This window comes from Agelaius tricolor, unplaced genomic scaffold (genome assembly GCF_023055355.1).
Source record: "Agelaius tricolor isolate 1412-34295 unplaced genomic scaffold, bAgeTri1.0.p SCAF_67, whole genome shotgun sequence".
Taxonomy (NCBI): Eukaryota; Metazoa; Chordata; class Aves; order Passeriformes; family Icteridae; genus Agelaius; species Agelaius tricolor.
Window position 1 is genome coordinate 621,778 of NW_027269327.1, and position 21,982 is coordinate 643,759.

The 21,982-nt window shown below is 39.4% G+C and overlaps 1 protein-coding gene across 3 annotated transcripts in view; it reads right to left on the reverse strand.

The window, feature by feature from the left end:
• Positions 1 to 1,276: 1,276 nt before the first annotated feature.
• The window catches only part of NELL1 (neural EGFL like 1), a 318,623-nt gene continuing 297,917 nt past the window's right edge, over positions 1,277 to 21,982 (reverse strand). The window contains exons 16-20 of one of the 3 annotated variants that reach the window (XM_071417123.1): positions 20,773 to 20,913; positions 11,958 to 12,151; positions 6,550 to 6,726; positions 4,401 to 4,625; positions 1,277 to 3,171 (exon numbers count right to left, since the gene is read on the reverse strand). In XM_071417123.1, coding sequence (XP_071273224.1) covers positions 3,121 to 3,171; positions 4,401 to 4,625; positions 6,550 to 6,726; positions 11,958 to 12,151; positions 20,773 to 20,913 — 788 coding nt within the window. In that variant the 3' untranslated portion in view covers positions 1,277 to 3,120. The remainder of the gene's footprint in view (positions 3,172 to 4,400; positions 4,626 to 6,549; positions 6,727 to 11,957; positions 12,152 to 20,772; positions 20,914 to 21,982) is intronic. The other 2 variants (XM_071417121.1, XM_071417122.1) reach the window with 2 other exon arrangements.

The window sequence follows — 21,982 nt, forward strand, 5'->3', positions numbered from 1 at the left end:
TCAGAGTGGTCCCTGACTCCACGGGCCACTACAAAGGAATATTTGCACTTGCTTTAACTCAGGAAATGAGTCTGCAAACAGCCAGAAGCAGAGCTGAGAACTCACTGTCCTCACAAGACATTACACCAGGTTCTGGTTTAGAGAACCTAGGCTGAGTTTTCTACCAAAAGGGGGAGGACAAAGACATTTTACCACACCTGGAATTCTCATTTTCTGTTTGTCACTCATTGACTTTTTTTTTTTGTCATCAGAAGGGTTGCAGAGGGAATATTCTTTCACAGTATAAATAAACAGAAACAGCTACAAAATTCCAATTGTCTATAGCCAGAGCTTTGACCAAGTCTCCTAACCAGCAGCAAGTTTCCTTTCACAGAAGTTAGTGGTAGTCCTCCTCATGTTAATACTACACTACAAATATGCACTACATAGATAAAATATATACATTCTCCTGAGCAGAGACAATGTCCATCTCACAAACAAAGAGAAGAATTTTCTCAATTTATTATAATAAACATTGGGGTTTTTTTTTCAGCATTTTATTTTTAGTGTCCATATCTTTACAGGGAATAGGGAATTTCATCAAGAAGGAAGTTTTGAAAGTTCTTACTTACCTTGGTCACGAAGGACACAGGGAATTAAGTTTTCCTCCATAATGTGCTCTTTGAGCTGGGGCTGGGGCTTCTGAGTGCTCTGAAGGAACATGTGATGTAACTAGTGATCAAATTACTTCATGAGGGAAAGCTCATCACAGTCAGGGCAACTGCTTAAAATGCAACATAAACAGGTCTGTGTCAATATTTTGACTTTGTGTAAACAATTCAAGCTGCATCACTCTGGAGATAATGACACGTAATGCCATATAAAATGCTCTGAAAGGGTTTTATTACTGAATTAATTTGCATTTGAACTCTGGAAGAAAATTGGTCTGCAGTGGAAAGGTGTGAACTTCTGTGGTCCTGTTAAATATGATCCTAACAAGATCTGGAGCTTCCAGAAGCATCCTGGGAAAGGGCTTCACTACTACAAGGTAAAAGGGATAAGAATGATTTTCAGAGATTGCACAGTCTTTAATCCATTTACAGAGCTTCAGAAATTCAATATGACAGACTGGAATATATGATTCTGCCTGAGTATAAATGACATATTTCTTAGCACTCTGATGCCATACCTCTGGGCAAACACTTTTTCTCCTTTTTTGCAACATCACGAGCTCAAGCTGGAAAGGACATTGATCAGTGTTTTAGAATCCTGCTAATAAAACTAAGGGAAAGCAATCTGTACATAGGAGTTTATTTAGATGCCCACAGACTTTAAATCATTCCCCTTCATATCTCAGCCCACTGGGTATCTTCAACAACTGAATTACCATTGGGTTTTACAATGTGATATACAAAATGAGCTGACATGATTTACAAACATCCTTTGAGTATCATATAAAACACAACTCTTTCCCTTATTATACAATCATCAGGGCAATGCAAATAGAGTCAATACATTATTAGCTGAAAATGACGGGGCCTTTTAAGAAAATAAATTTAACTTTACCACACAAAGTTGTTAACTAAAACAAAACCTGGTTAAAAATTGGAATAAAGTTATCTGAATGACTGAAAGTAATTTTATATTCTTTGCCACTGTCCCCTTATAAACGTAATAGTACTTCATTTAACAACTAATATTTTCAATGTATAGTCACACTTCTTTCTTATTGATCAGTTTCACATTTTCTTCATGAAACTATGAAAAACTCACAAATGTAGACTTTCCAAACTGTAGCCACTATAGTTATTTCTGCAATCTTTTCCATATATTCAGTGTGTTTAATTAAATAAACAAAAAGAAAAAAAACAATACACAAATGAACAGAACAAAACTCAACAGCACATTAAAAAATGTGACATTTAAGCTGTAGATGCATCACCATAGAAATATATTTTTGTTCTAATGCCACAAACTTTCTAGCCTAGTGAAAAAAACAGCCATTAGCTGAAGAGAATCTAAGCTCTAACCTCCATATAGGGCTAAGAGTCTTGGTTTAAATTTCTGTCTAAGCTTAGGTCCTCAACAACACAGTAAATTGAAGTATTTTTGAATGTCATAAAATATGAAAAGATAAAATCTGTTTCTGAGCTGTTGGTAATGGAAGTTACCAGGCATTAAGGTCTCCTGTTGCTGGAACAGGTGCCTCTGCACTTTGTCACTGTGGCAGCAGTAAGTGAGCATGACAGACATCATTATTAAACACAAAAGAGGAAAAATTCTGAACTCATCAATGATATTGCAAATGCAAGCAAATTCTAACCTACTCAACTTAAACTATATAATCTTAAGGATCTCTGGCTGTTTTAGCACTGTATAATCCAGAGGAATTATACTCAACACAATGCTGACAATGACGGGTGATTCCTTCTTGAATATGTGTTGAATTGTCAGTGGGATGGGATTTTAGTTCCATTTCTCACTGTAGAGGTCTTGTTGCTGCTCTGCACGTTTGAAGAAGAAAGTGCTTATTCTGCCATTTCATTCAGTTCATGGCATTTAATTTTATAGTTTAAGACAGACTTACTTTGATTACTTTCATTCTGTCCATACCTTTGAATGCTTTAAAATGTTGGACAGCTGTGAAATATAAGTATTATGCAATCTGACTGTACATACATACATATTTTCATAAATACATCTAACAGGGACCTTGGAACCAAGTATGTGATATCATGGGACAAAATCACAACAGGCTGTCGTATTTGTAAAATCTAGATTCAAAATAAGAAGAGCTGAATTCTATCAATGTTGTCAATACACAAATTAAAACAAAAAATACAGCATTAGTTTACCCATGAAATAATTCAAACATATTTGCAAATTTCTTGACAGGAAAGGTGTGTAATTTACAACACTGAAAACTTGCAGCAACCATTGATTTCTCTGCGCTGTACTGGAAGTCCCCCGACAAGGCCGGCAGGGATGAGCATAGTGACAGCTCCCAAAGGCAACTCCCAAACACCTTCCTCCTCTGGAGACTTTGGTAATTGTCTGGTGTATAAAATGCCAATGCACAGGCTTCCTTCAGGTGGTAACTCCAGCAGTTTTCCTCCCCTGGCACAGTCCAGTCTGCCCAGGTCAGTTATTGTTGAGACACTCTAAATCCACCGAGCAGCAGACATTCCCATTCTGCACGGACAAACAAGCACAGCGGGTCACAGGGAGCAAAGGGCTGTGGCATGCAGACATAGGGCCATCCCTGACACATCTAAAACACCTAAAAACACCTGCCCCAGCACCCAGGGTGTGGGCATTGCTCCCAGCAGTGGCTCTCTGAGGAGGCCAGCCTTGCCATAGCACTGAACTGGCCTGAACTGCCACAGGAACTCGAAACCTGGATGTGGTGCCCATCATAAAATACAGCACAGCAATGGAAACAGATGACTGGGGTATTCTCTCATGCAAGAAGTTAATGGAGAGAATTTTGATGTGATCCACAAAGGGAAGCTTTCTGCTTGTCTGAAATTAGAAAACAGGTCAGGTTCTTGGTTCACGGCAGTTATGGAGGGGATAAGGGCAACATAAAGACCATACAGCTTTGGAATTTAATGTTAAGTATCTTTTTCTAACATACAGTCATTTATAAAGCTATCTTATGAAATAGAAAAGTTCAGCAGCTACTAAAAGCCCAAATGGGCTTTTTTTTTACTTTTCTTTTTTTTAATCATCACAAATCTACAGAAAAAAACCTCAAAAGAATGGCAAAAATACTGCCTTCAATAATTTAAAGCCCTGAGGCAATAGCTTTCTCTCCTAGAGTGAACAGAAGAACATTTTATATAACCCTAAACAACATTTTCATAATTCTGACATTAGCACAGTGGGGTCATCACTGCACAAAGCAAGGGAAATAGACTGCACTCCTGCATGAGAGCCATTGGATTAAACACATCTTGATGAGATCAGGGGACAGAAACTGTGACATTCCCTTCCCATCACTACTGTGGGAATGCCTTCATCTCAGAGCTGCAATGCCTTTTAACTTGTGTACTTGCTGTTGAAACTTTTATAGCAGTGTTTTTGCTTCAGCTTACCAGCTCTGTAATACACATTTTCATGAACATCCACACTAGGTAATTATTGAAATGTTACTCTTGACTCATACTGAGAATGCCTGAAGGGCCCTTCAAGAGAATGTCTGAAAGTTGCACTAGGATAGTAACGTATCTGTGCTCAACATTTTCAACAAGGACAGAATTGTTTTGCTTATACTCTGTCAGACAGAAAACACATGGGTTTTCTGCTGGCTCTCAGGTCTCATTTACTTCCCCAAGATCTTAATGTGAGCCTCCAGGGGCAGAAAAGGACCCCAATTTTATCAGGTACATTCCACAACCACTCCACCCGGCCCGTCATACCTTGCATTTGCAGGTTGTACAGGGAGATCCCACCATTGTCCATACAGCACCACTAAGCCTTGTGATTCCATAGCCATCTGGACAGGTTTTCCTGATGTCGTAGGTGATGTTGTCAGCCAGACAGGGGTCACTGACACAGTGGGGACAGCACTCTCCTTCTGAGATGGCTGTGTACTCGCAGTTCAACGTCGGGCACTGAAGAGGCCAACAGTCCACCTCTCCTTCCTACAAATATTGAAGCAAGTGTCATTGTACCTGCCATTTATGAACCAACAAGAAACTTTTTACCCTTTCGAAAGCATTGTTTTGCCAAAATTGCAATAAACTGAATGGTTCAGACCTCACTTTGGTTGATCACACAAATACATGTTGAATACTGAACTGAAGTTTCCTAAATGTAGCAGATTATCATTTGGTTGATTTCTGACTAAACAACAACACTCATCATTGTAGCAGGAGAACTTGAGTTCTTTGGGGCTTCTGGAGGCAGGGTCAAATACTGGTTACTAATATTTTCTACAAACTATAATTTTTGCTGTGATTGCCTTGCAGACTCATGCACTCTTTCTACTCCTGGTCACGTAAACATCTCTGCAGGATCACAGCAAGTGTTTAAATAGAAAATTAACACTGCAGATAGATGTAGGTTAGTATGTTGGAGAAGCACTGAACATTGATTTTAGTAGCAGCTGCCAATATCAACTTTATTGTCAGCTCATAAAGGAATCGTTAGAGCAATACCATTTGTGTTCCACTGACTTATTTTATTCCATAATTTATTTATTTTTAATTTTATTATTATTTTTATTTGAAAAAAAAACCCTGAAACACTTTAGCAGATAGAGACATGGAAAAGACAAAAACATCAGGTTTCTTCTGCACAGTGTTTCTCTGTGTGTCTAAATTTATCTTGGAAAGTTCTTCAATAACTTGCTCTATACTGCTCTGTAAACACTCCAGATGCTGAGAACATAACACACTGCACAGAACCTTACACACAACACTGATTTAGGGCATCACTGCCTTACAGCTTTGGATGTTATCCCAATCATAAAATTAGACAAGAAACTGCAAGCCACACCCTCAATAATTGCTCTGTGCATTATGGATAATTACCTCATGACAGCAACTTAGCTTTGAATGCAATTTCCTTCCTGATTCTCAGACACCTCTTGATTAGTAACATATATAAAGACTGTGTTCTACAGACAGCTATAAATAGAAAACTGATAGTTTTAATGAACTTCATTGATACACTAAGTAGCATATCTAGAAAACCTAAAGCTTTAAGGGAATAACCCATAGTGTCTAATGAGAAAACAAGTGATCATTATTCTGTATGTTTTTCTAGTAATTTCAGCCTTATTTGTTTAATTTTTTTCTAATTTATACATCGGCACTGGCACTCCATGTTTCCAGATTTGCAGAATTCAAACAAATAAATAAATAACTAAATTTATTATTCCTTTTGACAAGACAGATATAATTAAAAACTGAAATTTCTCCAAACAACTCCATCACATGCGTAAAAGGTTTGCAGAAGTCATTAAATATCAGACAACCTCATAAAAGTTCTCAAAAGCAGACTAATGCTAAAATTAATATAGTGTTGAGGTTTCCAAGGTTTTTGTCAAGCTCTCAATTTTTCTCATTAGACCTGCTTATTCAGCAGTAAGGCAAAAACTGATGGTGTAGATTTCAGCTCTCTGGGGCTCTCTAAATGCTTCATTATCACCGCCATCACCACTTACTGGTGAGCAGTACCTGAAAGGGACCTTCCCACTGAGGAGTTAGAGACTGATCTCTCCATGGCTTAATCATCACCCAATCCCTGGAATTAATATTATGGATTCTGAAATCCAGGGTGGTAGTTTGAGGAATTGCCCTTTTATGTCTTAGCCCTTCTAAGGTTTGTGCTATAGACATCACTTATTTCTTGGCATTGGTTTCCTCTTCCTCATAGGTGGCAGCCTTCTGGGGTGAGGTCAGGAAGGGAAACCCAAACATCATTTCATAGGGTGACGCCCCCAGATCTGACTGGGGTTGGAAAGCAGCTGAAGGAAGAGCCACGAGCCTGCCTGCAGGTGCGTTCTGCTAAAAGCCACAGTCCTCATTGCCCTCAGTGCCCTCCAGCGTGCAGCGCTCATACCAGGCAGCGGCAGTGCTGGCAGCTGTAGGTCCAGTTGTCCCCGCTGCGGTAGAGCCGGTGCCCGCTCTGGTGCAGGCACTGGCTGGTGACGCGCGTGTCGCACTCCGGGCAGCAGAACAGGTCGGCGCTGGGGCTCCCGCAGTCGCACGCTGTCCTCCGGCAGAAAATCCTCCCGTCCTGCCAGCACACAGTGCCCTGCCATCAGCCACGGCCCAGGGCAGGCCACGGGGGCTCCCAGCAAAGGGCACGGCTGTGGCTAATCAGGAAATGTTAAGTTCTTAGTGGGTTCCGCGCCAATGAGGAGTGGATTGTCACCATGATGTTTTTTGAAAAATCCCCTCATCGGGATTTCTCTCCTGACAGGCTGAGAAGCCTCAGAAAAGAAACATAAACAATAATTATCTGATTGCTTGGAATGTGCTCTGGAGGTTGCTGACCAACAGGTGCATCTTTGATTGGTGCCATGTGAATTGTCTTAACTCAATGACCAATCCCAGCCCAGCTGTGTCAGACTCTCTGGTCTATCATGGGTTTTTATTATTCATTCTTTCTCTAGCCTTCTGATGTCTCCTTTCTCTTTCTTTAGTATAGTTTTAGTATGTTATAATATAATGTAATATAATATAATATAATATAATATAATATAATATAATATAATATAATATAATATAATATAATATAATATAATATAATATAATATAATATAATATAATATCAGCCTTCTGAGAACTTGGAGTCAAATTCTCATCTCTCACCTCATCCTGGGGACCCTCACAACACCACAACAGTGGATTTGCCTGTCATAATAGAACAAATACCAGTACTATCCCAGTTTCTGTCAGTGCATGGATCCAATTCTGTCTGAACCCAACAACACTGTTTTCCTGTCTCCAGCCAACTGAATTTAAAAGCAGTCAGTATCTCAGTGAAATACAGTGAAGCAATTTCATATCTCATTGGTTACATCAACAAACTCTTCAACCAGTTGCCACTCTAATACATATAATCTTTATTTAGCACTATTTTGACTGAAGGTAGGACTGTGAAGAAAATAACTAGAATAAAGGTGATCCCTTTAACTAAATCAGGACAAAATATAGCACAATCACAGTAGCACTAATTGTTCTTTATTCTGACCTCTGTATCTGTCCCACATCTGGAGCTACACGACACTAGTTTAAAAGCTAAAAGAACTTATCATTCATTATAATTCAGTGAATGTATTACAGAGGGCTTGGATAAAGCTATATTCAGCTTTGACTCACAATACACAATTCCTAAAGCAACTCCATTCATTTCATTGCAGTTTTTCCTAGCCTCATGGGAACTTTGTTCTGAGCCTATTATCTGATGTAAGGAAGAAAATTTCATTGCCACCAAATATAGGAACACCTTTCAATGCAATGGAATTTATTTCCTCTGATCCTTGAAAAAAACTGATTTCTAATAAGGGTGAGTGCAGCCCAGGATGTCTTTTCCACAGGCAGCCAAAACAGCCATAGGCATGGGAAAGGTTTGAGTTGGAAGGGACAGTGGAGCTCACCTTGTTCTAACCTCCCCTGCCATGGGCAGAGACACTTCCTCACACCAGACCAGGCTGCTCACCTTGTAGCACGGGGGAACCAGAGTTGGGTTCCTGTTTTAAAGCAAAGCCTTGTCCACAATGCAACATGTACAAAATCAGCATCAGGGAATCACAATGCCAATGTCAGTTCAGTGTCACTGCTGCGTTTCATCAGAGTTTTGAATGGACCAGAATATTCCTTGCTATTGTAAAAATAATTATAATTATTTCTTATGCCTAACAAGCAAAGCTGAAGACAACACAAAATTGTGAGAAAGTAGGAAAACATGCCAGGTTAGCAAGGGGCTGAACCACTTTTGCAACTGCAAGGCATGTATTACTGTACAAGCTTTGTTCAGCGTTGTCTCAAACCAAGATATGTGTTCTGTACTAGTGGCTAGATTGCCACTAAACAACCTTTATCTCCTTACTCAGCAGTCTGAGTAAATCACAAGGAAGAATGGCAGGAGCCCATTTCCTTGGCCATGTGTTTGGCCAGGTCCAGCTGCACATCAAAAACCAGCTTAGCCCAGCAGCTCTGTCAGGATGATCAGCACCAGGCATGCAGGGCTGTGACAGGAATCCAGGGAACCTTGACCATGGCAGTCTCTCTCCTCTTCTGTGCTGATTAATAATGGCTAACAACAGCCCATCTGCTTAAATGCAATTCAGTTTCTAAGCTTTCGAGATCAGCTTTCAAAATTCCCCTTTCAGCTGGTGACATTGCTGGTAATTCTGTGTTTCCCTGAGCATGTTTTATGTTGCCTTTACTCTCCATATTTCAGAACACTGAAAAACTCTGATGATTTTGCCAGAGAACTTTTGGTAATCATAATACACTGCTACTCTGTTTAGTCTCTAAGCACCTGTGCTTTGTGTACACCCTCATTAGCTCTGCACATTTCAAAAAACATTTTTATCCCTATACTGCAGCAGCAGAAAGCCTCATAAGCTACACTACCTCATGTGCATCTTTGCAGCTCAGCAGCAGCCCTGAGAAATACATAGAAAATTGAGAAATAGATATAGAAACCCTTCTTTTCTTCAGGTGAGTAACAACATATAGCATCTCATTACTACCTCTTCCTTCCCACCTTACTCGCTGAATCAGTTCTACATTCCTCAAAAGCATCAGAGGTAGCTCATAAAATTGTTCTTATCAAAGCAAAAACTGACACAGAAGAGAACAGGTGTTAGGGCTGGTCCAAGTTTTCACAGAGCCCCAAAGCCAGTTTGGAAAGAAATCAGGCCCTGCAAAAACCAAAGCACCAAATGGTTCTCACTCTCAGGAACACAAATCAGCTTGGCAGATCCTCCTGCTCCCAGTGCTGTGTGCATCTCCCAGGCCTTTTTTACAGGCAAGGGAGGGCTGCCTTAAGCAGAGACAGACTCAAAAGCCCAGACCTGGCCTGCCCAGACTGCACAGCCAGGATTTGCTTTTTCATGGCAGCACAATAGCTTCCCACTCCAAATTCTAGCCTTAAATGTGATGGGCTATTAAATCCACAATAGTTCAGAAAGATGCCTATACAAGACATGTCAAATGTACTAAAGGAACAATGTTAATTTATAGTTTTGAGAATTTATGATTTTGTAAATTTATGTACATTTCGATGAACAAGAATGGTTTGAAGACACTGGGTCCAGTGAAACACTGAAATAGCCTGTGCTTCAGTAATGACACTTCGCTTCATTACATAAATGAAGCAATATAATTTCCTCTATTCTATAGTATTCTTCTTCACAAATAGCTTTGAAGTTCATTAAGTAAGGTTAATGTATTTCCTTTGTACCAGATTGCAAGTTAAAATATTTTAAAGATGGTGACTGTGTTTCAGGCAATGCACAGAATATATCCACCTGTCCTTTGCCAGAGTAACTACAGCAAAACAAAAGCCATTCTTTTGGATAAAACATGTAAGTAGGATCATTGCAAAGTTTGAGTAAGTGGTATAAGGAATGCTTCAGTTACATTCTGCTCTTTTCCTCACTGCAAACTGAGCAGGCTGCAAAAGATCAAGCAGGGGCAGTTTTCCATGCAACTGCATGGAAGGGAGAGGTTTGAGTAGCCTGGTGTAGTGGAAGCTATCAGGATGTACAAAAATGTATTTCATTAAACACTGAGTGAAGACTTTCCATTCTGCCTGAGATGTGATAATATAAGGAGCTCTTCCTGTTTTCCTTAATCTGCAGACAAGAATTTGCTCTTGAATCAGGCAGCTACTGGAATGAAATTAAATGCAAATGTTAATTCACAGAGGGAAAAAGTGAAGTGAGGAAGACATATAGTAAGAGTCATAACAACAGTGTCAGGCTCAGTATAAACTATGTACTAGTTAATAATTTCTGTATTTTCATATACTAGTAAGAACATTCAACATAAGATATACATGCAATGAGAAATGGTAAATAACACAAATTGCAAGCAATCTAAAATGTGAATACTAATAGTTATAATTCTGCAAAGGCAGACCAGATGTCTTCACATATATTAAACTGCTAAGTCTACTGACTGGAAATCCTTTCATAAGCTTGCCAGCTCCCCCAGATTACCATAAAAGCTTGATGTATATTCAGTAAAATTGTATACTTCAATTTCTGAAAGGAGGAGTTTTAGGGAGCTTGAGGCCACTTGAAGTAAAAAATATAGCAACTCACAAGAACATATTCCCTACTGAGCCAAACCAGCAGTGTAGTTTTTAGGTTGTATTCACTCTGAAGTCTTAATTTTCCCTTCTGCTACACCACTGCAAAACAGAAAGGATGAGGCTTTCAGCTTCCTGAAACTTCAAAACTCCTCCTTCCCTCTGCTCCCCTCTGCTTCTCTGGCTCCCAAGCACTGAGATATAGAGACTGATAGGCCAATTCCATGCTCCATCCTCAGCTCCTCATAGAGGCCAAAACCTAATTTTACCTGATCTCATGTATGGGCCAACAGTGCTCTGCTGTGCCTTTGGACAGCTTTGCCCACACTATGAACAAATCAGGTCAAAGTGACCATAAAAGACCAACCACTTCTCAGATTAAGGTGTTTCTAAAATTCTTCTGGTTTCAAAGAGAGCATTCCTCTGTTAACTAGTGAAAATCAAGAAAGCAGAGCCAAATGTTCTTCTAACTTGGTTACCATATGAAGAAAAATTTTTAAAAAAGGTAATGTCCAGGGGAAAAAATCCCCAAACCAACAACAAAACCCCCCCTCCCCTGACCTAAATGTTAACTCTTTAAGGTACTTTCACTGGTACCAGATCTGGTTTCTCCAAACAAGCAGAGAGAGCTGCACTGCTCCACTGGGAGACCTGCCAACACAGCCAAGGAAAAAGCTGGGCTTCACCTCTCTTCACTTGGAGGAAATTCAAGTGCCTGTGCTGGGTCTTCTGACCTTTCTTCTCACCCAGTTAATTCAAATGCATTCCAAGCACAGGGAAACACAGCCAAGAGGAAGTGAGCTGACTACAGTGCTGAGAGGTGCATGTTCATAGGAAAGAGAAATTAAAATCAGTTTTCAGCATTTCCAGGGAGCATGCTGGAACCTGCATGCTGTGTTAAAGGGTAATGGGTAAAGGGCCAAAAACCCTCTTTAAGGCACATTCTGAAATGCTCTGGCCCACAGGGTGACACGGTAAAAGCTCAGCAGGGCTGGCCATCATTCAGTTAAGTGTGTGGTTGAGCAAATCAAGGAAATAAAAGCCTTCCCAGAAGAATATCCCCATCCCAGCTACAGTGTCCAGCTTGCCTTTTGCCTTGGGCTTAGGCTAATATTTCTGCCACCAACAGCATAACTAGGGTTTCTGACATGAGCCCAGAGGATGGAAGCCTCCTGGAGCCCAGGGCAGCTGGATCTCACCTTGCAGGAGCACACGGAGCATCTGTCCTCCCTCAGGGTCCACACCTGCCCGTTCCTCTTGAAGCCACCGTCGTGGGGACAGTCTCCAGTGCAAGATGGCCCAGAGGGACACAGGCAGTCAAAGCCTCCTGCCAGGTTCACACAGGCTGAGTCATTCCAACAGGTGTGGATCTTTAAGGCACACTCGTCGATATCTGCAAAACAGCAGGTTTATAAAAGCCTCGGGCACATTTTGCATGGGGTAAGCTTTATTTCAGAATTAAGTAATTATTGCTTATTGTGGTTGGTGGATGAGGGTGCATTCCTTTTTATGGCTTCCATGTTTACTTGGTAGACTTTAAGCACTGATGGTTTTTAGGTTATTCTTCAGCATTTACTTTGATTCCACAAAGAACTTTTAAATGATCTCATCAGGCTGAATTGTAAATGCTGAGTCTGAGGTACCTTGGTGAAACCATGTATCAGTGACAAATTTGAACCTTCAGATAAATGTGCATACTCATTTCCCAGTGACTGCAAACTAGCAAGCAGAGTGACTTTCTGTTAACTAGACCACTCTCTGTTCTGGGTTTTACATCAAAATAGAAGTGCATTATTCTTTATAATTTCCTAGCACAAGCAACATTCCCCATATTAAAGCAGTCAGTTGCATCCTTTTCCCATTGCTGGAAGGTGTAAGTGAATTGGAAAAAAAAAAAAATAACTTGGAGGCACCTTATACACAAAAAAATATGTCTTAAAGCTATGCAGTATGATTTAGCAATGACACAAAGAATAGGTGACAAGAGAAAATGATTATACACCAGAGAAAGGTGAATTACAGTATCCCAATAAATTTGCTCTTGGAGGGTAAAATATAATTATGCAATATGAATTTATCTAGGGAGTTCATGCAGTGTTCTTTTTCTTGCAATGAAAGCTATTAGATTTTTAAGCACATTGCATTGCTAAAAATTGGTGTTTCATTCAGACAATAACTTTGGATTTTTCTTAAACAATATATTGACAAATTGTCCAGATGAAATACCAATAAACTGGTGGGTCTCTTTTGGTCCAACATGAACAATGAAAACTGTAATCAACAATGGAAGGAAGGGTGGAAAATAAAATCCTTTAGAATTATGTGATGGTTTCTGTCATAATAGCTCCAGAATAGCATTAGATAAATTCAGAAATTACAAGAACCACCGTACTTATAATTTGAAATTATCTTATTGCTAGGGTGAAATTTTAACTGTTCATTATTACTCAACAGTACTTTTAACTTCCCTCTAAACCAACAAAGCCAAAAGAACTTACAAACAAAAGTTACCTAAAGTCTAATTTAGGTAGGATGTGATGTCCAGTGGCCTTACTTTTAGGACAAGTGCCACAGGTTCATGATTCATCACCTCAAAATGTCCTATCTTAAAAAGACTAAGAATTCTCTCATTCTGCTGAAGGAAACTCTTTACAACAATCATCTCACTAAATTCAGTCTGGTGTGGACAGTACAATTCCTGATTTCAATTCACAAATACTCCAGGAACAAGTGGAAATGTGCTCACACCCTTGGATTTGATGAAATGTGAAAATCAGCCTGCACAACCGAGTCAAAGCTTTGGGCTGCCAGGAAATGACTTCTCATTGTTGTGCTCATAGATCCAAAGGGAAGCTGGAGGTAATTTATTTCACTGCCTTCCCAGGGCTTCACTCTGGGCTAACCTGTGAGCCAGTCCTTTGCACAAAAGGTTCCAGTGGCCTGACAGCCTGATTCAATTGCTCATCACTCAGACTTGCCTAAAAACGGTGCATTTTTGCTGTCCTGAAAGTCTTAATTGCTAGGAAAGAACATTGTTGCTCTAGTGCACAACTTAGCCATAACTGAGTACTTGAAATATTCACTACTGGTGGTGAAAAGGATGCAGCACTAAGAGAAATTAAAATTTGCAGTTCATTGTTTAACAAGTGCCAGAGTACTGCAGGAAGTAAAAAGCATGAAGACTGCCATAAAGAGAACTATGAATGAACTGGTATCAAATGAATTATATCCAAACAGCTACTGTAAAACTTAGAACATTCTCAAAGATTTCCCATTTTCTTTTCAACAGACTTTGACTTGTATTTTTTGTTGAAAACAAAGGTATAAATGAAGTATTCACTTTGCCTTTGGTGGTTTCAAGAAGCACCATCAATACTGTCTTCCCTACCACATTAAGAGCTCCTTGACTATAATCTGTATAGGATGTAGCAGAATAACAGTGCAGATCAGAAGGGTAGCTTTCACAGCTCAAAACTAAAAGGATTTCACAGATGAAGATAAAGCCATATTGCCTACAGAGTTGCATTTAATTGCTTTACTTATGACACTGAAATCTAATTCTGTTTCCATGTAATTTAACAGATTTATGGAAAGCCAGATGTTAGCAATTATAGAAACTAACATTATTCATGTTTTCAGTAGTACAGACCTGTTCACACAAAGCCAACTTAATCTCTTATGTGCATGCAGAAGGGAAGAACCCCATTTATGTACCTCTGCTGCTGGTCTCCATTTAGCACACATAAAAAGGATGCATTAAGAACAGCCCAAACTGGTAAATGGGTGATTGTTGAAGAAGAATCAAGCAAAGCATGAACATAAATCCCTAATTGCTATGCAGCTTTTTGGTTCTTTCTGCAAATAATAGTCTTAAAAGTTTTAGTCATTAGTCAGAGATAAAAAGGTTTGAACACTACACTCATTTCCAGCAGAACTTTTAACAGAACTAACTTTTGGAGAATATCCCTTCGGCAGTTTTTTAGTCGATGTTGATTGCATTTCCTAAAGTCGGAACAGACAATGTTCCTCATAACTTGGGGGAAAAAGTTACAAGCATAACATGTTTTTGTCCCTGTCTCTCCTTCAGCCTAAAACCAGACTGGGGGCAAGGGGAAGGAAGAAGACCCCAACCAAATGCTCCCACGTTGTTAGCTCTGTTAGGTACAGAAAGTATTTCATTTTAATGAAGATCAAATGGCCACATCAGGGTGAGATCAGCATGTAGATGGCTATGCAAAGCATGAAAAAAAGTACTTGTATTTAGTGTGAAATTTCTCCTTAACAATTGGAATCAATGGTTATTCTTAGGTTATTCTTCAGCATTTACTTTGATTCCACAAAGAACTCTTAAATGATCTCCATCAGGCTGAATTGTAAATGCTGAGTCTGAGGTACCTTGGTGAAACCATATATCAGTGAAAAACTTTTTCAACTTAGGTGTTGAAAAGTTAGCTTACTTCAGTTGTCCAAAACAATAATTTAGTGGATGTGAAAACTATGATGAGGCTTTTGCATTTTGCTTATTTTTGTAGTGTTCAAATCCTTGCTTAGGTGAAATTCTCCACATCCCGACAGGTTTCATTTGCTTTCCCACACCTGTTCTCAGAAGATGCAGGCCCAAAACTGAAACATTTAAAGATGGGCAAGGCAAAACTGCACACAAATCTCATTTCCAATTATACCAATACAAAGTAGGAAGGAGATAAAATAATAATTTATAAATCAAGCAACTTTGAAGCACACTGGAAATAGCAACCTATATATAAAGGACAAGACCAAAACATCTGTCTTTATGTTTGGAGGGATTCATTCTTTCATGTATCCTGTCAACTTATGGAAAGAACTTGATTTTCACACTTGAAATAGGATTTTGCAATTTTATTCATTATATACTGAGATTCTCTGTGGCAAAAACTACTAATTAACCCCAATAAAAGTGGCAGAGCTTTCCTTACCCTCTCCAGACAGTTCCTTTTCAAGGAGAAGTGAGGGTATAGTGGCAACACCCATATTGAGCAAAAATTTGCTTGTAATTTTTTGCAAAGCTTTATGCAATTTTCTATCAGCAACACAGCAGCAACAAAGGGATTGCAGCCAAGACCCTCGGACAAGTGATCAAGATCTTCACTCTTCAAACTCTCCAGCCAGTGCTTCTATAAACAAGTGCACAGCCACAAGTGACCATACACATTTTAGCAATCAGTCACATTTTGTGGAAGGAAACCACCCAAGAGGTGCTCATTCCCAATATACTCTCAAAGTACATGGATAGCTCAGTAATGTGGGCAGGCAGGGAAACAGAATCAAAATGGAAGCAAATAATCCCCAGAGATGCAATTTCCTTTTCCATCCTTTTTGGCTGTAATGAGAAGTAATTTGCCTCAGATATTATGAGAGGTCCCACGGCCAGTGCATTTGAATCAGGTAGAAGACAAGCATGACTGTACATATCAACACAAGTTCATTAACTTGCTTTCACTGAAACTTGAAATCAATCCCTGGATACTTCATTTCTTACTTTTCAAGGCTATCCAGGTTTTAATTGTAAGACTTTTCCACAGCACCTTAATAAATGTGTGCAAGCAAGCCATGCAGTGTGTGCTCTGTATCATCATGATAAGCTGTTGCAGAAGAAAGAACCCCACTAATGTGCTAATTTTAACTGTTATGGTACATTAAACCATTACAGTATATTGTTAACGTGAAAAATGTAAGCTGGGCTCCCAAACCAATGTATGTACAAGTTTACTAAACTCTGTTTTGACAAATCATTTTTCACAGACTACTTGTCACTTAATGATTGTTTTGCCTTCTTTCTAAATCAAAGTTATTTGGAGCTGTCCTTGGAAAAATATCACTGAATGGGTTCATTGTTAGCTAGAAAATATTTTATGGTAGTACTTTTATTCTATAGAGACACAATGGTCTATTAAAGAACAGTGCATAATAAATTGGATTCTGAATAAGAATTTACTAAAGCTTTTTAAAATATAGAAATGACTAAACACAATTACCTTGAAGATATGTTACACAATTTTCTACCAGAATATAAAAATTAGAATTTACTAGATGGAAAGTAAATAAGATAACCTTTATTTTACAGGATAAAATCCACTGACACCAACTCTGATACTGTGAGCTTTAAGAAATTCTACAAGCAGAACAGAAGAAAGCTGTGAAATAGCAGCTTCTATTTGGCCTTGGATAGTCTGTACCACATGCAAACCTTTCTGCCTCCACAGCACTTCCCTACCAACAGATAGGAAAGTAATTCTCAGGCATATGGGAAAGATTTTCCAGGGATGGGTCTTTTCCTTTTTGTGTGAAACAGAAAAGGAGAAAAATAAAATCTAACCTCCTTTGCTTTTACTTTCTAACCCAGATAAGAGACACCACTGCAGCATACCATGGAATACCTGAAAGCTTCAGGAACAGATTTAAAGTCCATTTGGATCTGACCTGCCAGCACTGCTGCACCCAGCTTTTGTGGGGGACTAATACCTGTGGGGTTTTCTTTCATGAGCTCTTCAGTCATCCTTTTTCCCAGCTCTCATTTCCCCAAACCAGCAACTCCAACCCTGCAGTGAGGTCTAGCTACACTACCTTTCAGGCTGGAATAAATGCTGAATCCCGTGGGGATTTGGTGGGAGGAGAATCCATGTTAAGCTTCCCTACAAAATTTGTAGTGGTTCCTAAAGAAAAAAAAAATAAACAAAACCTGACAGGCACTGCTGCCTTGGTGGTTGTTCCTTCTGTGAGTGGAAGTCCCAGTGTGGGGACCAAGAAACACAAATCATCATGAAAAGAAATAGAATCAGTAAATCTGCACTCCAGGGCTGAACAGCACTCTACAGACTGGAAGCATCTCACTTTGAGATGGGGATTGAAAAGTAGAATTTGCTTTGGGTAGATAGTCACAAATACTGTATCACATGACAGCTCATCATTCTCTATGAAGTTTTATTGTTTCTTACTTCAGATTGCAGCCCAGCTCCTATTACAAAATTAAAAAAAAAACAAACAAAACAACCAAACAACACAGCAGCTGTAGCCTACAGGTTTTAATTGCCAGGCAAACTTTGGTAGCAACTTTGTACAGCAATTGTCTTTTGTCTGCAAGCAGTTTTCTTAATAACACATTGTGAAAGACCAGGGGCTCATAAAAACACTACTGTGGGAAATCAAATTACATTCTCTTAATTTGAGCCTACTCACCATCACTATATGAAGCTGACATCCCTGATAAAAGCTGTCTTTGGTTGATATTTTGAGCAACAAAAAGAATTTTCCCAATCTTGAAGGGGCCTGGCTAAGCCACACATCCTTATTATCCAAGCTCTGGTGCAATATTATGACCTTCTCTGCCACATCTGCTGATTTAATCAATTGTCCCTCACCAGGTGACAAACTTCCCTGTTTTCTCTTTGTCAATGAGAATTTAGCTTTTAGAAGCACTGAGGTATCACACTTCCCAAATAGATGCTATTTTTCTTAATGTTTTGCAAGCACTGCAGAGATAGTGCAAGCAATGACTCAGCTCCATAACACCCACATAAAATGGAGGGAAAAGGGGTTAACTAATATGTACATAAATGTATCCAACAAAAGCAACTGGCTGCCTGGGCTTTGGGCAATCTGTCAGAGATGAGTACTCCCTCCCACTGTCTTGTGATATTTAAGACTCTGTGTAATATTTATTGTTATTATTTTGTAGGAAAGGGTTTAATCTTATTTCTTATGTTTTTAGCCTATTTATTGTTCTCCAAGTTTGTCCTTCAGGGAGGAAGAAGAAATGTTTCAAAACACACTGAAAGACTATGGCTCATACCCACCTCATGTACACAAATTCAATATACAATACACCAGGAAAAAATACTGTTGCTAAGCAGATGAGCTCTCTTTTATCTGAAACAGAGTGAAAGACACCAGTTCTGACTCTAAATGTTCCACCATGCAACAAACAAGTTCTGTAATGTGGCATATTAGCTAGAGGGTGCAGTGTTCTCTCTCTGCTGTTTTACCCAATTCTTAGTTGCATTTTGAAATAAACATCAGGGTTTGAACTTTGTCAGTATGGGTTAACAAAATCTTCCAATTAATTTTTAATTATTTTATTTTATTATACTGGTGAAGCAAACTGGTTTATTTCTCTTCCTCACTGGTGCCCGGCAGCAGATGGTTCAGAGAAGCTATTTCATTAAAATACCCTCACTAATTTCACATTCTGTTTACAACTTGCATATGGCAAGAGGAGCACCTCACCTCACAGACTTCCAGCATGCTGTGCAGGTCAAAATGAGGGCAGTGTGTTTTCATGGAATCTTATTCCTCCAGTCTCCATCACAACACCTGGGGCTCCTTTTTGCAACCCTTCAACAGTGATTCAGTGCAAGCAGTACTGACCTTTCCAGAGCTGAGCCTGCCTGGGGTCAGCCACAGTCTTGCCTGTGTGTCTGTCTGTCTTCTCCTGACATCAGCCTGGCTCTTATCTTCTGCTTCCCAAATCAGCTACAGCAGGCACGAGGGATGGGGCTCTCCATGTGAGTGGTACAAGCACCAGAAATGCTAAAAATGCCTCTGACCCCCAGCTGCCTCAGGGCTTTCTGAAAGTTATGTCACGTTGCTTTGACTTCTCACAAAGAAGGTATTTTCAACATTGCTCCATTCATCACTCATTTTACAACATTCAAATAAACCAGGGGAGGACTCTTAGCATTTGAGAATTCATTTAGAAATACACGACGTTCATCTATTTTATCTATGGAATCCTGAAATGCTGTAAAATCTGCCATTTTTTACACAGACACCCTCTGAAGATGTTCACTGCTGTGATTTTATTGAGCTCCCCACCAGCTTAGGACAATGTGTAAAAAGCTAATTTAGCTGGACAATCTACAAAATATTGCTTTGAAAATCATTATCATTCCTCTGCATTTTTAAATTATGGCACTACCTTATCCCAAGGACTTCTAATAGCCAGAATTCATGGTAATGTAATTGGTAATGTTTTGGTAATTGGTAATGTGATGGTAATGTTTTTTACAAGGAAATTTATATCTTTTTGTTACAAATTTTTATTTTAATTATAGATTTTAAATCATAGAAAACACCCTTTGAAGTTATGGACATGATCAATTAAATTTACAGCATTAAAAAAACCTCAACAAAACAACAACAAAAAAAAAAAAACCACAAAAGGAGGAAAAGAGCTTTAATAGAAAACTCATATAACTGGCTTGAGATGAAGTAACTGAAATGCCAAAGAAAGGTCAGAGTAACACTAGGACCCTGTTGATCCGTGCCTCACAGAAGTTAAAATGGGATCCCTTCTAAGGAGTTTTAAACTCACCTGATAAAATACCACATAGGAATTATGTATAAGGCAAATAACTGAAAAGATGGAAAAACTGTAAGCAGGGGAAAGGCAGAATTCCCATCTTCACCATGGTTTTATTGCTGCAGTGGCACCCAGAGCCCCACAGGCAGTGAGGGCACAGAGACTGCAGGAGCCAACATTAACTCCTCATGGAGCCTCATCCTTTCCCATAGAAACACTGACAAACTCCTCTGCACTCATTAAAAATCCCTCTCTGTTCATGCTCTTGGGACCTTATTCTGCAAATATGGTGCATAGAGAATTTGATGTTATTTGCATAATTCTAGAAAATTAACTATGAAGATGCTGAAAAATGGAAAACAAGCAAACCAAAGCAACACAGACATGCCACAGAGAGGTTCTTCTATCACTGGGTTGAAACCTTCAATTGGAAAAGCCCCTTTTGTGGGCAGTTGTGCCACCCAGCAAGGCCCCTTTCACTCCAGGTTCCCCAGCCCCTTGCTCTGATAAAGGGAGCAGTGCAATGGGTCAGGCTGGGGATGCCCCTCCTAGCAGGGCGTGCTGACAGACAGACAGACAGACGGACAGACACCTCGGTTCCCTGCTCAGGAACTCCGCAGTCCCTCGGGAAGGCCATGCAGAAGGAAGAAAAGAAAGGCTCTCTGAGGATTGCTTACCCACACAGGACTCCCCGGCAGGAGAATAGCTTCCATTGTCATGGAAACCGCTTCTGCACTCACAGTGGTACCACCCCGGGAGGTTAACACAGCGCGAATGGCTGTGACACGCAATGATCCCCTCTGCACACTCATCAATATCTGCCTCAGAGAAAAACACAAGCCAGCCGGGAAATTAATTTCCTTTGACACCAATACTGTAGGTTTGTTTTTTTTTAAAAAATCTTATTGGTTCGGAGGGTTTTTTTTTTAAAGATTTCCTTTAATAGATGGGTCAAGGTTTATTACAGTTCCAAACAACAGACATTTAAAGCGTGACTCACAGAACAACAATAAAAAATAACAATAATACATCGTGTAATCTGTTACAGACAAGACATTCTTTTACACCCTGATTTGCTGAAAATGCAAAGCAAACATGCAGATTTTTTGTTCCTTGTTTGTCTTTTTGTGTTGGGGATTTCTGTTTGCTTTTTTAACTCAGAAATTCCATTTGTCTGTGCATTTAAAGCACTGCAGAACAGGCTGTCCACTGAAAAGGCAGTTTCAGCAATATTCCTGCTTTACAAACTGCATGTGCCAGGACACCTTGGAAAGAAAAAGCATTTTTTTCAAGATTTGTGTTTCCAGCATTCAGCTGAGATATTGGCAGCTCTCTGGAACTGAAGGTGCTCAGACCACTTCACAAACACTGGTTAATCTCTTTTGTTTATGTGATCCAAATAAATACCCAGTACAAGTGTAACAGCGTGTGACAGACAGAAAAAGCAGTCCACGTTTCAGCTGCAATAAAACATTTAGCTGGGAAAGAGTGAGGCAAATGACAGCAAGTCTGTAGCAATGGAAAGATCCAGCATGATGAACAGCCTGCTGAGTTTCAATAAATGGGCTGTTTTCAGAAAGGGGTTTCTCAAATTTCTGTAACACGTTTAATAGAGACTTTGTAATTGCCAGTAACCTTGGCTAATCATGGCTGGCACCTGGCTGCTTCTCCCCTTTGAGCATTTTTCAGCACATTTTGTAGGGTTGTAATTAAAATTAGCAAATTAATTATATGCTAACCTTGTGGTAATTTACAAAGCCATTATATTTTCATTCCTCTATTCAGCTCAAGCTTTTTTTTTTTTTTTTTAAATTTTGGACAGTTTTCAGCTGGGTAACTTATCAATTAAAAGGAGACTCAAATTATTCCCAAATAATTCCCACTTTC